Raw genomic sequence first — 14,578 nt, forward strand, 5'->3', positions numbered from 1 at the left:
TCCTTACGAAGTCGAGCTACTCTCTACATCTCTCTATTAAAAGCGCAAATCTTTCATTTAATAATTGGAAAGCTTGAATGATTTCAAGGACAGCTGACTTGTAATTTTTAGACCATGGATGCTTGTTATAAGAAATAAACTTGTTAAAATGGCAGTGTAGAACACTGTGTTTCTTTAAACTTACAGTTGAAGCTATGTTTGGCAAGAGGTTGGTGTTACTTATTAACCTTGTGATAATTAATCGAATGACTATAACCCACTAATCTAGGTCTAATGAATTCAGCCAATATGAGAGATTATACAGATGGTTTTAAGTTGGAAGTATATATAAAAAAGCTGCTTTCCTTGTAAAACTGCTACAGATGTTATAAAAATAGTTATAAAAAGACTAACAAGTTCACTTCAAAACAAAGTAAAAATCTTACATAAAACTGTATGATTTCTTTTTTAATGAAGGTCAAGAAACAGCAAAACGGATGTATGGTAAAGGAGATGAGAACAGTGGCTGCCTCTGGTGGGGGTGGGACACGGCTGGGAAGGGGCATGAGGAGCTTTTTAGGGTGATGGAAACGCTCTGTATCTTGACAGGGTTTAAATTTACATGGGTGTAGGTACTAGTCCAAACTCATTCACCTGTACACTTCAGATAATATTTACCTGTATATAAACTATCTACCTCAATACAAAGACAAAACAAAACCAACGTAGAATCCCAACTATCCATGACAGATTTTTATTTACTGCCTTCTTATTTCATCAACAGTAAGTTAGCTCCTTGCGGGTCATGATCTTATGGTGCCTTTTGTCTTGTACTTCCCAGCCCCCAACAGAGAAATGGGCAACCTACAGAGTAATACTACATCCCTTCTCATCCGTTGGTTATGAGAGTCCTTTAAATCAGCGGTCGCCAATTGGTAGTCCGTGAGGTCCGAAAGTTGGCAACCACTGCTTTAAATCCCACAGGATAATTTCAAGAACTCTCCTTCCCCACATGGGCCAATGGGTGTTGATATGGGAACCGTCAGACGGGAAAACAGGGGGAGAAGCTGCAGCATGTGGGAGGCTGCATAATGTAAGAACAAAATCCCCAAGTGCAAATAAAAGCACAGGTGCTCAATAGCGTAATCCCCATTGCCCAGTTTGGTCCTGGAAAACCATGACTTCTGCACTGAAAAAGGAACTGTGGGCGGCTTGCTTTTATGTACCTGGGGCTGCGTGCCCTTTATGAGTAAGCCACCTCTTTAATAAAAAGCTCTCTAATGCTGCAGGCACTATGGAAGCACACAGATCGCTGATTTGAAATTATTCATTCTCCTGGCTGGAATGGTTGAGATTTATTTGTATATTGTCATTTCTCATAAAGAGTTTTTTTTTCCAATGAGTTTAATTTTTCCCGTCAGAGTCTTTTCTTTAAATTTAAATTTTTTATTGATTAAAGTATTACATATGCCTCCTTTTCCTCCCATTGACCTCTCCCCAGACGCTCCCACCCCTCAGCACATGCTCTCATGCCCCTACTGTCTGTGTCCATTGGTTATGCTTATATGCATGTATACAAGTCCTTTGATCTCTTACCCTCCCCCTCCTCCCACCCTCCCCTGCCTTTCCTCTGAGGTTTGACAGTCTGGTCGATGCCTCTATGTCTCTGGATCTATTTTTGTTCATCAGTTTATGTTGTTCATTATATTCCACAAATGCCATCAGTGTCTTAAGTTCCACGGCCGGCCATCACGACAAGGCCATGCACACAGAGTACTGGCAGCCAGACGGACTGTCCTGAGCGAGACGTGCCTACAGAAACGGATCTGTGCCTGTGTTTGCCGTGCATATGACTTGATAATAGCTACCCTTAAAAAATCTTTAGACTCACAATTTTGTTGTGAGATTGGAACTGAATTAATTTTTCTACATTTGTTAATCCAGTATACAACACCTATTAACTTAAAAAAATTATACTGGTAAATATTTACTTGAATTAAGTGATTTGATAAATTTTTTTCTTCCCCCAAATTTACAGTGTGCATTTTCAAGTACTTTATAAGTTGCTGATGATATACCAAGGAATGACAGAAAGCCCTTGGTTATGGTACAAATCTGAGATTAGTACAGCAGATGGAGATGAGACAGATAAGAAGGTTGTAAGTGAAAATAATTTCATACAATGTATAAAGAAAATAAAATTAGATAATGGGATTGGGAGGAAATGTACGTGTGTGTGATTCTGTAGAGTGCTACTTTACTAGCGAGTCAGAAATGCTCACATTTGTAGGCACATCTTTTTCTAACAGATTAATGAAGGGACACTGTATAAATATGCAGTTAGCTACTTGCTGACCAGCAGGTTTTAATTTTAGATTTGGGTAATATTTAAATCAAGGTATTGAGCACTAAAAATTTCTGAGGAACACCCTGGCTGGGTAGCTCAGTTGGTCAGAGAGGTGTCTGGATACACTAAGGTTGCAGGTTCGATCCCCTGTCAGGGCACATACAAGAATCAAGAAGTGAATGCATAAATAAGTGGAACAACAAATCTCTCTCCACCTTTCTCTCTCTCTTTCTCTAATATCAATAAATTAAAAGATTTTTTTTAATTTCAAAAAAAAATTCTGAGGAACTACAAGGTCATGTTTCTCAGTGATTAGAAGGAAAAGCAAAGTAAAACGAAACAACAAAAAAGACCACTAAAAACCCTCCACTAAGTAGAATAGAAGGCACAGTTGTGATATATAAACCTCCATCCCTGCTTCCAAGATCTTATTTTTAAGATGCAACAAAGAAGTTAAGAGATTCATTTGAAAACATCGACAGTGTTGGTAGGATACACACCTGAGTAAATTACGACAGGTGGATGGGACACAGAAGATATATTGCCATAGGTAAAAGATAGCAAACTAAAATGCAAGTTTCAGTTTGAATTTTATTCAGTCTTCTCCCTTTCGCCTCATAGCTTTAGAAATCAGTCAATTCTCTAAACATATCCTTATAACCAAAGTATATTTTTTAGTCTTGACAAAAATGAAGAGCAATAAAGAGTAAAATAGAGCCCAGCTGGTGTGTCTCAGTGGTAATGCATTGACCTATGAACTCTAAGGTCACGGTTTGATTCCCAGTCAGGCTCGATCCCCAGTGTGGGACGTGTAGGAGGCAGCTGATCAGTAATTCTATCTCATCATTGATGTTTCTATCTCTCTCCCCCTCTCCCTTCCTCTCTGAAATCAATACAAATATATTAAAAAAAGAAAAGAAATACAGGAGCATGGCTAAGAATTTTTCAGTTTTTATCCAGGAGGAGCCAGGGAGAGACATGCCGTTAGACATCCCATTGTCACCCCCGGAGAGAAAGAATCAGAGGCACCAGGCTTTTCCAGAGTAGAGGATGACTGTCAACACCACCCAACGGTCTTTGATCACTTGTCCTGATTACTAATGTGACTTCATAGTTACCATGATTCTAGAGAGGAAGTATCCGATATAGTAGAAATGAGGACTCGCGGAAATGGCTGGAATGGTACATTCCTTGGTTAAATTTACTGGCATTAGGGCTTATACTTTTTTTTTTTTAAAATATATTTTATTGATTTTTTACAGAGAGGAAGGGAGAGAGATAGAGAGTTAGAAACATCAATCAGCTGCCTCCTGCACACCTCCCACTGGGGATGTGCCCGCAAACAAGGTACATGCCCTTGACCGGAATCGAACCCGGGACCCTCCAGTCTGCAGGCCGACGCTCTATCCACTGAGCCAAACCGGTTTTTTTTGTGCGGGTCAATGAAATCTGGTTAGCAAAAGTCATTTCCTGATTAGTCATTTCCTGATTGGCTGATCAATCCTAGGTACACTTATAAACTAGGGTTTCTGAATTCAGCTCAGAATTAGACTCGGGACTTTGGTAGCCACTCTGAGATACCAGCAAACTTTCCTTGGTGATATTTATTTCATTCTAAGTTCAAAACAGACTGCTTCCTATTTTGTTAAAAGTTTATATTACATTGACTTGAATGTCTGAACGCCAGCAGTTATGTTTTTTTGAACTTCATGAATAGTTCAATCTCCTTCTTCTATTATAGTATTTGGTCAGTCCGACTAAAGATTTGTCAAAATCAAAACTTTTGGTTTTGTTGTTTTATCTCCTATTATTTTTATATTCTCTATTTTATTGATTTCTGCTCTAATCTTTACTATTTTATTTTCCTGCTTGCTTTGGGTTAGCTTTTTTTTTTTTTTTTTTTTTTTTTTTAGCAGTGTCTTAAGGTAGAAGATTAGGCTATTGATATGAGATCTGTCATCTCTTCTATTATAGGAATTACATTTCCCTCTAAGATGGCTTTCACTGCCTCCCATAAGTTTTGCTATGTTGTATCTTCTTTTCCAAATGTTCTGATTTTCCTGTGATTTCTTTTTTGACCACTGGTTGCTCAGGAGTGTGTCACGTAATTTCCACCTATCTGTGCATCCCCGAAATTGCTTTCTGTTCTTCTTTCCTAATTCTACTCCATTATTGTCAGAGAATATGCGTTGTACGATTTCAATCCTTTTAAATTTACTGAGGCTTGTTTTATGACCTACCAACAGTGTTTCTCTAAACTCTTGCAAACGCTCGTTGTTATTAACATTTTAAAGTTTCCCACATTTATATAGAAAAATATCATTTCATTATTTTGATCTGAATAACACTGTGATTATGTATTTTTTGAAAATGTGAAACAAAAGACCTCTAAAATCACCTAAACCTGAACCTTTGTTGTGAGGTAACTCTTTGATATTTTCTTAATTCCTCCTGCGAATATTGGTGTATTTATATCAAAATCTCTCTTGGGGTTAATCTAGGTAATGTTTTTCTTAAGTCCACCCACTTAATTAACATTTTAAAATTTATTTGCATAATTTTATTTGCATAATTTTACAAAATGTTCTTTTATAGTTATTTCAATTTCCTCTCTCTCTTTTTCTAAACAAATGTTTTTAAAAAACCAACTATGTCCCTTGCCTTCCACATTCCAACTTCCACCTGTTCCACTCGCCCAGCTGCTCTCATCTCCAGGTAAATAACAGTCCACACACATCCTGCTCCAGATGAGCAAATATATCCCTAGCACATAACCTTTCCCCATCCCTTCCGAATCTCACTATGTCCTTCTCACTTTTCCAAACTACGTTCTTCCTCCCTCTCCCTGGCGTGGCTCAGTGGTTGAGCATTGAGCTATGAACAAGGAGGTCACGGGTCCGATTCCTGGACAAAGCACATGCCTGCGCTGTGGGCTCAATCCCCAGTAGGGGGTGTGCAGGAGGCAGCTGATCAATGATTCTGTCATCACTGATGTTTCTATCTCTTTATCCCTCTCCCTGCCTCTCTGAAATCAATAAATTTTTTTAAAAAAACCCAGCAATAAAACATGTATAAAAAAGTACTCAATGACCACTAAATATAGGCAGACTAGTATGTGTTTGAAAGATAGATATTCAGTAAAATACAAATCCTTGACCTCTAGGAGGTCCCCCATCTCCTGTTTTAAGAAGAATGGTTGCTAAAAATATCCACTTCCCTTATGAAGCCGATAGCCTGACTTGGACACTGCAGTCTCCCCTGCCCTTCCAACCATGCCTCCCTCGGACAGGCACAGCCTCCTGAGGACAGAGCCAGCGGTGCGCCTATTGCTATGTTTCACTGAAGGCGTGTCTCAGGGCGCTGCATCGGAAGCAGCCTCTTCCTACCGAGGAGGTCTATCTCAGCATCGCCTTACCTTACGGACGTGACAGGAGAAGAGGACGTTCATGTACTTGTCCTTCCGTTTCAGTTCATTGGCGACGGGGACGAAAGTGCCTGAGGTCTGAGGTGTATCTGGCTTCTGAAAGAGACAGGAAGTGTGATCGAATGATGATGCTTAGCATTTCAGATGAAAAAGTGAGCTTTTAGGGCACGGCTTTATTACTAAGCTCATGACGTTGCACACGCTTACTTTTTACCTCCCCATCCCAGGTGGTAAGCTATTAAAGGGCTGTTTTAACAACAAAAGTCCTATAAAAATTTAAAATAAGGGATCTGAGAGGGGGTGGAACAGAGCTTTGGGAATAACTGATATAAAGGTGATAGTTAAAAATAGTTGCTGAGTTATGCAAGGGAAGGTTTAAATGGTCAAAGCCATGGTATAGTGTGTACCTAATACACACAGATAGGAGACAGAACACCCTTTTTAACGTGGGGGAAACGTCACCTGTTGTACACTTGGAAACAATAAAACTTTTAGTTTAGTGTTGCTCATAGGATTTAGTTTCTGAAGGTGTCAGTTTTTCTATAAATTCTTGGAGAAAAATTCTTCTCCTTTTTTTTGTTTGTTAAGGGAGCAGGAGTGAACCCAAGTTCTCCTGCACTTACCGAAGCAAGATAGTTGCCCTCCCAGGCTCTTTGGAGCCCAAGGTCAGCCCTTTGACCCTTCAGCATCTCCATGGCCGCAACCTTTGCCCTGACCTGGGGCAGGTCTGAAGCAGGGATGGTCTTGATGAGCTGAGATGCTCGCCATCTACGAGTAAATAAACACAATGTATTCAACTGCAGAAACACAAGACCATTCATTCTCAAACACAAGAAGCTGCCATGAAGTAGAATGAACCCAGACTGCTTGCATGCTACCCTAAAAACAGTAAAATGCCTCCAAAATATACACTCTCTGGCTCTTTACAGAAAAAGTTTTCCTTTGGACTAGATTAATACAACTAGCAAGATTCATTGAGAGAGAGAGAGAGAGAGAGAGAGAGAGAGAGAGAGAGAGAGAGAGAGAGAGAAAACAAGTCAATAAACTGAGCAGGCGCAGTCTTTTCAAAATGCTCATTGACTGCAAGCCCTAAGATGCCTGGGACCGTCGTTTGCATCTTGGCTGTTTGTCACCATATACCTGGAACCTAGGTCAGAGCCTGTGGCACAGCAGGTGCTGAGTGTATATTGCCACTAAATTTTACAAAAACTAGTCAATTCTAGGCCATACATAAAACCTCAAAAATCTAAGGAAGACTGTACAGGCCACAGAGCAACATAATCGAAACCAATAATTCTTTGCATCCATTAAAAATATTACTCAGATCTTTATTTGTTGTCATGCACAGGTCTTCAAGACTTATTTCTAAGTCAAGTCATATAACCATACTTATAATCTCGCTTGTGTAAAAGAGGGGGAAAATTCAAAATTATATGTGACTCTAGATGCATATGCACTCATAGAATGAGCAAATGCTTTACATATGTATTTACTCATAATTCTTTCAACAACCCTATGAGCAGGTTCTATTGTTACCGTCCTTTTACAGATAAGGAAGCTGAGGCACAGAGAGGTTAACGAACTTGCCCAAGGTTACACAGCTGTTCAGTGGCAGGGCTAGAATATGAACCCAGGCTCCAGGTTTGTGTTCCTAACCATTACATCATGCTGTCTCTTACATGTGTGTGTTTGTAAGTGCAAGGACAAAGATTTAGAAGGATATAAACTAATTGTTAATGAGTGGTTATTTCAGGGAATAGAAATAAAATGGGGAGAGACAAGAGGAGATGTGGAGGATTTCAACTTTATATCCTATATATTTTTATGTTATTTCACTTTTAAAAAAATGAGCATGTAGTCATGTATCACTTAATTACATTTTAGATTATTATGTAAAAAATGCAGGTTGCAGAGAATACAATTCATGAAGAAACACTTATCCGTGCATTAAAAAGACTGCCAAGACTACAACTAACATTGATAGCATTACACTTGAGAGTTTAGGTACTTTTGCTTTCAATAAATCTGCACTGTTTGATTTCTTTCTTTTTATGAGCAGTCATTCTTTTTCTTGTAAAGCAAATGAGATATGTAATATAAAATTTTCTTCCCATGCACTTTTTTATCTTCTGACATCTGCCACCAATTTACATCCAATCGCTCAATGACTTCAGTGTTCCACGTGGACCATTATGCCACCAAATGACCGCATTTGAGGACCATTAGCTTAGCTTATGGGACTAGACAGCTGCACCTAAGACAAAGCTAAGTGTATCTGGTGCACATTGGCAACAAATAAGCTCAAACAATCAGGAGCAAGGAGTTATAAATAACTAAACACTCAGATTCAGGACAGTTTAAAAAAATGAAGACTGGATGGAAAGGTATCAAATTTTACACAGGTGCTTGTTTATTTAAAAAATACTTGGTGCTCTAAAACAGTTGTTTCCTCCCTTGTAATTTAAAATCTCCTGGGAAACTTTAAAAAGGACTTCTGTTTGGGCCCCCACGCCCCAGCTCCATTAGACAGGTATTTCTGGAGGTGGGACTTGGGCAGTGGCATGTATTATAAACTCCTTGTGAATTTAAGGTAAGCAGGACAGACAACCACTGTGCAGAAAGGATGGACAGAAATCCTAGTTTGAGTTATTTGCGGTGATTTTAATAGCTATTTTTTGCTACGAGAAGAAAGTAGAGTCTGCATGCCAGTAACATCTTCAATATGGCTTGATCCAGGGGTGGCAGCATGCTGCTATCTATATGGCTACAGGGAAAAAAAAAATCAATGGACAGTTCTGCTATTTTGAGAGGGAAACAGATGCCTTGTGAAATCGAAGTCTACAAAATTGGAGACATATTTGAACAGCAAATAGCTGAGCCAGTCTCCTGGTTGAAGAACTGTGATTTTTATATGACACATTAAGTGTGCTGCCATAAACGGAGGCAGCACATACGAGCAAGTTCTCACCTATTAAAAATGGCCTGTAGGGCCTCCTCGAAGCGGCGAAGAACTTTGGGAGGGGTTGGCCACTTCACGTGCTTCCCGTGGTCTCTCATGGTCCTGACGCCGTGGAAGCGCCGGGCCACCTCGTGGATGTAGGACTTCACCTTGTAGTGCCGGTAGTATCTGATGATGGTCAGGGCTGCCTTGGTCCTCTTGTACCGCATGCGGGCCAGCGTGCCCCGCCACACCTTCACGACAGAGAAAAGAAAAAGAAAAGTGTTGCTGGCTGCCTGAGTAGTAGGTCACTTTGAAATCATAGAAGCTCCTCTGCTTATAAACTCAACGGGAGAACTTGCATGTGCCACTCAAATCAACCAGAGCCAAACATGTCAATTCTGCCAGCCACCAACAGGTGGCGGTGGGGAGTCGGGCCCGTCATTCTGGTCCAGCTGTCTATCCCAGCACTGTCTACACTGGAGTGCCTGCTGAGTTTGAAGCAGAGTCCTGTTTTAACTTTATGGGCATGAACAGAAGAACGCCAAACTACAAATAATGTTGGATAAATGTTGAAAGGAAACAAGATGAGTCAGAAAACCAAAAGCCATCAACATCTGTAGTTCTCTTATGAAGCCTGGCTTTACACAGATTATGTACACTGGCCACTAGGGCAATGCCACACTGCATTTACAAACTGACTTATACGCAGCCCCTCTCCAGGTGCTGTGTAAACCCCCTAGGATTTAGATGTGTTCCTGCAGGAAGGGCAAAACAGATGACCAGTATCTCTCATCAGTGATGTTTCTCTCTTCCTCTCCCTTCTTCTCCAAAATCAATAAAAACATATTTAGAAAACAAAAAACATAAAACAGATGACCAATACCATATGAATCGTTGATAAAATCTTTTCAGTGCTCAGAAATCAGACAATATATAAATGTCTCAATGCCAGCTTTTTTTTTAATTTTTAGACAGAGAGAAGACGGGGGAGAGAGGGAGGTAGAGAGAGATGTATATATATATATATAGACACACACACACACATCAATTGGTTCTCCCACTTATTTCTGCATTCATTGGTTGATTCTCGTATGTGCCCTGACTGGAGACCAAACCCGCAACCTTGGCATATGGGGACGATGCTCTAACCAACTGAGTTACCCGGCCAGGGCTCAATGCCAGCTTTATTCAAGCATGGGGAAGTCGGAAATATATATATTTATGTTTTTATTGATTTCAGAGAGAAGAAGGGAGAGGGAGACGGGGATAGAAACAATGATGAGAGAGAGTCACTGATCAGCTGCCTCCTGCACACCCCCTAGTGGGGATCGAGCCCACAATCCAAGAATGTGCCCTGACTGGGACTTGAACCGTGACCTCCTGGTTCATGGGTCGATGTTTCACCACTGAGCCGCACCAGCCAGGCAGAGATACTTATATATTTTTTAGGTTCCCATACTTCTCAATCTCTCAAGCAAAGAGAAAGCTGGTGTAATCTTCATCAATGGCTCTTTCCCTATATATGCTCTCCACCACCACCCCAAGTCTTGCTTCCACAATATTTCCAGTACAAACCCTTCTTCTCCTTTCTGCTACCACAGTCTGCAACAGCTCAAACGACTAACTGCTTTCTTTGACAATAAACTCCTGTGTACACCACCATCATGTTCCAGTTACTTACTGCTGCTTCTTAAGTGACCATCCCAATTCTCAGGCCGGGGGTGTAATCTCCCTGCCTGTCTCTGGCCTCTGAAGACCAAGATTTGCAACCTCTAGTTCAAAGCCCACCGTATGGGTTCCCCAGGTTCCTTCGGGTTTTTTTTATTTCTTCTTAAATCCCCAACTGTGCCCACCAGTTTCTCTCAGAAAAACTCATGCAACGCCTCTTTTATTCAGTCATCTTGGGTCTCTTGGTGCAGACTCCTAAATTGGCACCATATGTTTGCAATGTTCTCCCTTTTCAGCCTGCTGCACAATAGATCTGTTTGCTTGCTCCATGCGAGGAGGTCATCAGGGGGCCCCAAAGAGGAACCAACAGGTCCAGGAAAACCATGATGTGGAAGGAAAACATGACGAGGAGCAGTCTGTGGTAGGAACCTCGAGTTCACATATAAACAGAATATATAGACAATGGGGCAATGGAAACTCACTCTGTGGCCTCGGTACAGAAACCTTTTTTAGTCAAAAGGGCCCCCTGCTCTGTAGCCGAATCCATCCCACAAATGGCTTTGTTACGCCTCCACCCAGGCACTAAAATAAAGGTTCCTTCTTTAGTATCTTGAAAAACCAAAAGAATACAATTACAGGGTGGACGTCTGTGATTCAATTTCTTAAAGAAAACACATTTTTAAAGTTTCATACTGTTGTTGCCTTTCTTTTAAGAGGAAGGAAAGTAAGACTCCCTGGAGCTACATCTATATATAAAAAAATATTTAATTTCCAAGAAGTGTTTTATAGAGCTTCTTATTAAAATGTTTTTGGTTAGATGCTTTAGCAATTTGGAAAAAAAACATTTTATAAGTAAGTGCTTTTTAAGGCATAGGTGTTTTTTTTTTTTTTTTACAACCTTTAAAATGTCATCTGTATTCTTGGTTTAGTCTAGTTGAAAAAATCAAATAATACAGAAATGCTACAGAAAAAAGACAATAGCTCTTCCCCTTGCCCACCTAACCCCACCTCGAAGTCCCATTCCACACAAACAACTTTAACCGCTTCTTCTGGTATTTACTAATATCACGCACACTATTATTTCTTGGTTGATCCTTTCAGACATACCCAAATTACAGAAGTTGGTGATGTAGCTCTCTTGCCATCACTCGAACCTCTCCTTTATCATCCCCATAATAATTACATTTAAAAATTTAAAGTCGACAGTGTTTATATTATTGTTATATAGTACAATTTAAATACTATATTCATATTCCATATTAATTTGATTCACCACTATATAATAAGACTTCCCTCTCATTACTATGTCAGGGAAAGTTGTTTTAACTTGTTGTTAACAGCTGTCTTATTTTAAAAGTCTGCTTTATTTACTATACTAGAGGCCCGGTGCACGAATTTTCATGCACTTGGGGAAGGGGGGTCCCTCAGCCTGGCCTGTGCCTCTCACAACCTGGGAGCCCTCGGGGGATGTCCCTGGGGAGCGGGCCTAAGCCACAGTCAGACATCCTTAGCGCTGCCGAGGAGGTGGGAGAGGCTCCCGTCACCGCTGCTCTACTCGCAGCTGTCAGCCCAGCTTGTGGCTGAGCAGAGCTCCCCCTGTGGGAGTGCACTGACCACCAGGGGGACAGCTCCTGCGTTGAGCGTCTGCCCCCTGGTGGCCAGTGTGCATCATAGTGACTGGTCATTCCGTCGTTAGGGTCAATTTGTATATTACCCTTTCATTATATAGGACACCTACGGTTAATGCCAAATGCTCTAATAGACCCATCAAATAGTCAACAATTTTTCCAGTTGTCAAGCCCATCAATCGAACCTTTCTCTTTCACATTCCTCTTCAGGCGACTGTACTCTTCCTGTTGGATTCCCGATTCCTGAGCGCAAGTGTTTCTTTTTCTTGGTTTTCCTCCCTCCAGAAGCTTTCAAGAAAGGGTGCATGGCCAGTGAATTTCTATTCTCTTTAATCTGAGAGTACAAAGCAGGTGCCCACAATGTTGTGTGTTTTGTGATGGAGAAGAGCAGAGCAGATGAGAACAGGCCCTGGACTCAGACTGCCTGTGTTCAAGTCCTGACCCCCCTCTTACCAGCTGGTTTAACCTGGGCAAGCTCCTAACCTAGTTTTCTTATCTGTAAACATGGGGATGATAACGATGCTTACCTTGTAGTGCTATTATGAGGACTAAAGGAGACAATGCACACCAAATAGTGCCTGGTGGGAGCTGGAACCCTATATACATTGGTTGTTATGAGTATTTGAATTTTTGTCTCCTTTGGTATATGCAGAATTCGTTTGCATTAGTCATATGTCAATATGACCTGAAATCTTTCCTTCTCAGCATTCCATCTACCCCAAATAGTTTCCGATTGGATCTGATTTTATTCTTCCATGGATCACATGGACGGGATGTCCATGATTTATATGCCTCATCCCATCTTTCAGCTGCTCGAGCAGAGTGAACAGAGAGCTGGGGCACAGGGGTCATTGAGTTCCTTCCCTGATACAAATAAAAGGAGAGCATCAGAGGTCTGCTCCGCCGCCTGGGGGTAGCGTAGGCTCCTGACCTCTATTTGCTATGTCTTGTGGAGCTTTTTCTTGTGGCTGTAATAATTATTCCTAGCAGACGCGTCCCCTATTCCTTGCCCATGTATTGATGCATCAGAGGCAGGAAAGATGGTAAACTTCCTTGACTTTTCTTGCCTAAGGGAAGACGTTTTCTTGATGGAAGAAAGGGTCCCCAGTGAAGGTGTGGGTTGTTCTATGTCTTCCCTCTGGTATAGCTTTATACTAAAAGCCAGAGCCCTGAAAAGCAGCAAAGCTTCTCAGAATTCCCTCCTGTACTTCACCATGTTCCAGTCTTTTCTTTGGCAAACATATTGATTGTTGTTTTTTTTTAGCACCTTCTTTCAATTGGTCCAAGTTTTTATTTTTGGATGACACTTCTCAAAGTTTATGGTATAAAGTTGAGATCTCTTTTTGGTTTCAGGGTTGATGACATGATTTGTTATTTTTCCACTTTTGTTAATTTCAGGAAATTTGCGGGAAGGAATTTTGTGAACCTGCAGTTTTATTTTTTTTAAATCCTCACCCAAGGATATGCCTTTTTTATTGTGTGTGTGTGTGTGTGTGTGTGTGTGTGTGTGTGTGTGTGAGAGAGAGAGAGAGAGAGAGAGAGAGAGAGAGAGCCAACAATGTGAGAGAGAAACATTGATCAGTCACCTTCCATACACACTCTGACCCCTGATCGAACCCACAACCTAGTTATGTGCCCTGACCAGGAATCAAACCTGCAACCTTTTGGTGTATGGGACAATTTTTTAACCAACTGAGCCAGCTGGCCAGGGCATGAACCTGTAGCTCTACTCCTCACCCCTACCAGATCCTTCCCACTCCTGAGTCTCTCCAGAGCCCTGTGGCCAGGTGAACTGGCTCTCTCGTCTGCCTTCTCTGCAGGCACCTAGATCTCAGCTTCTCCACCTGCTTGGGAGAGTAACTAACCACACATCCATTTACTTCCCAAACCAGGCAGATGCCTCTTGTTTACTGCTGTTTCCCCATGGTTCCATCCGTCCTTGTGGGTTTCTCCAGTTCTCACCCCTTCCTGCTCAGTGAGGGTTTCTGAGAGAGAGAGTGGCTGTAAATACCATCTGTCATGTTTAACCAGAGGTTTCATAGTGCCGCCTTAACCCTGCCACGCTTTCCCCTGGTGCACACTTCCTCCGTGGTCAGGCACGGCAAAGCCACATCTGGCAGTCATTAAAGAACGAGATGTACTTTGCAAGAGATGAAGGATTCTAGTTTACACTCTATGAAGAAGTAGGTCAATTACATATCTTCAGTTTAGTCTCAGAAATAAACACAGGCCAGCTCTTCTTTTTTCTAGTTCTCCATGTTTCCCCCTCACCCCTCATTTAATATGTGCTGAGAAGAAAATAAAATCCAGTGGGTATAATTGGTAGGTTCTTAGCATAGTTCTTGACATGCTATTCCTTAGTTTTATAGATAGAAATAGCATTTTGAGATGATCTAGGGGAAAATTAAGAAGTAATGAAACGACCAAATCTTTAGTCAATCAACAAATTAAAACCATTAAAATAAAGACAGAGACAAAAAAACATGCACCCACTATAACAACAACAAAAAAGCGAAGTGCATGTGAGCTTGATCCTTATAAGCCCTGCTGGTGAACTTAACTGTGTGTGTGTGTGTGTGTGTGTGTGTGTG

General features: G+C 41.1%; 1 protein-coding gene across 5 annotated transcripts in view; it reads right to left on the reverse strand.

Annotated features, from left to right (window-relative positions):
* Positions 1 to 14,578, reverse strand: part of MYO1D (myosin ID) — a 256,790-nt gene that overhangs the window by 95,229 nt on the left and 146,983 nt on the right. For all 5 annotated transcript variants that reach the window (XM_014465322.2, XM_023763517.1, XM_023763514.1 and 2 more), the window contains exons 17-19: positions 8,719 to 8,942; positions 6,374 to 6,518; positions 5,742 to 5,846 (exon numbers count right to left, since the gene is read on the reverse strand). In XM_014465322.2, coding sequence (XP_014320808.2) covers positions 5,742 to 5,846; positions 6,374 to 6,518; positions 8,719 to 8,942 — 474 coding nt within the window. The remainder of the gene's footprint in view (positions 1 to 5,741; positions 5,847 to 6,373; positions 6,519 to 8,718; positions 8,943 to 14,578) is intronic.

Source organism: Myotis lucifugus, unplaced genomic scaffold (assembly GCF_000147115.1).
Source record: "Myotis lucifugus unplaced genomic scaffold, Myoluc2.0 scaffold_287, whole genome shotgun sequence".
Classification (NCBI taxonomy): domain Eukaryota; kingdom Metazoa; phylum Chordata; class Mammalia; order Chiroptera; family Vespertilionidae; genus Myotis; species Myotis lucifugus.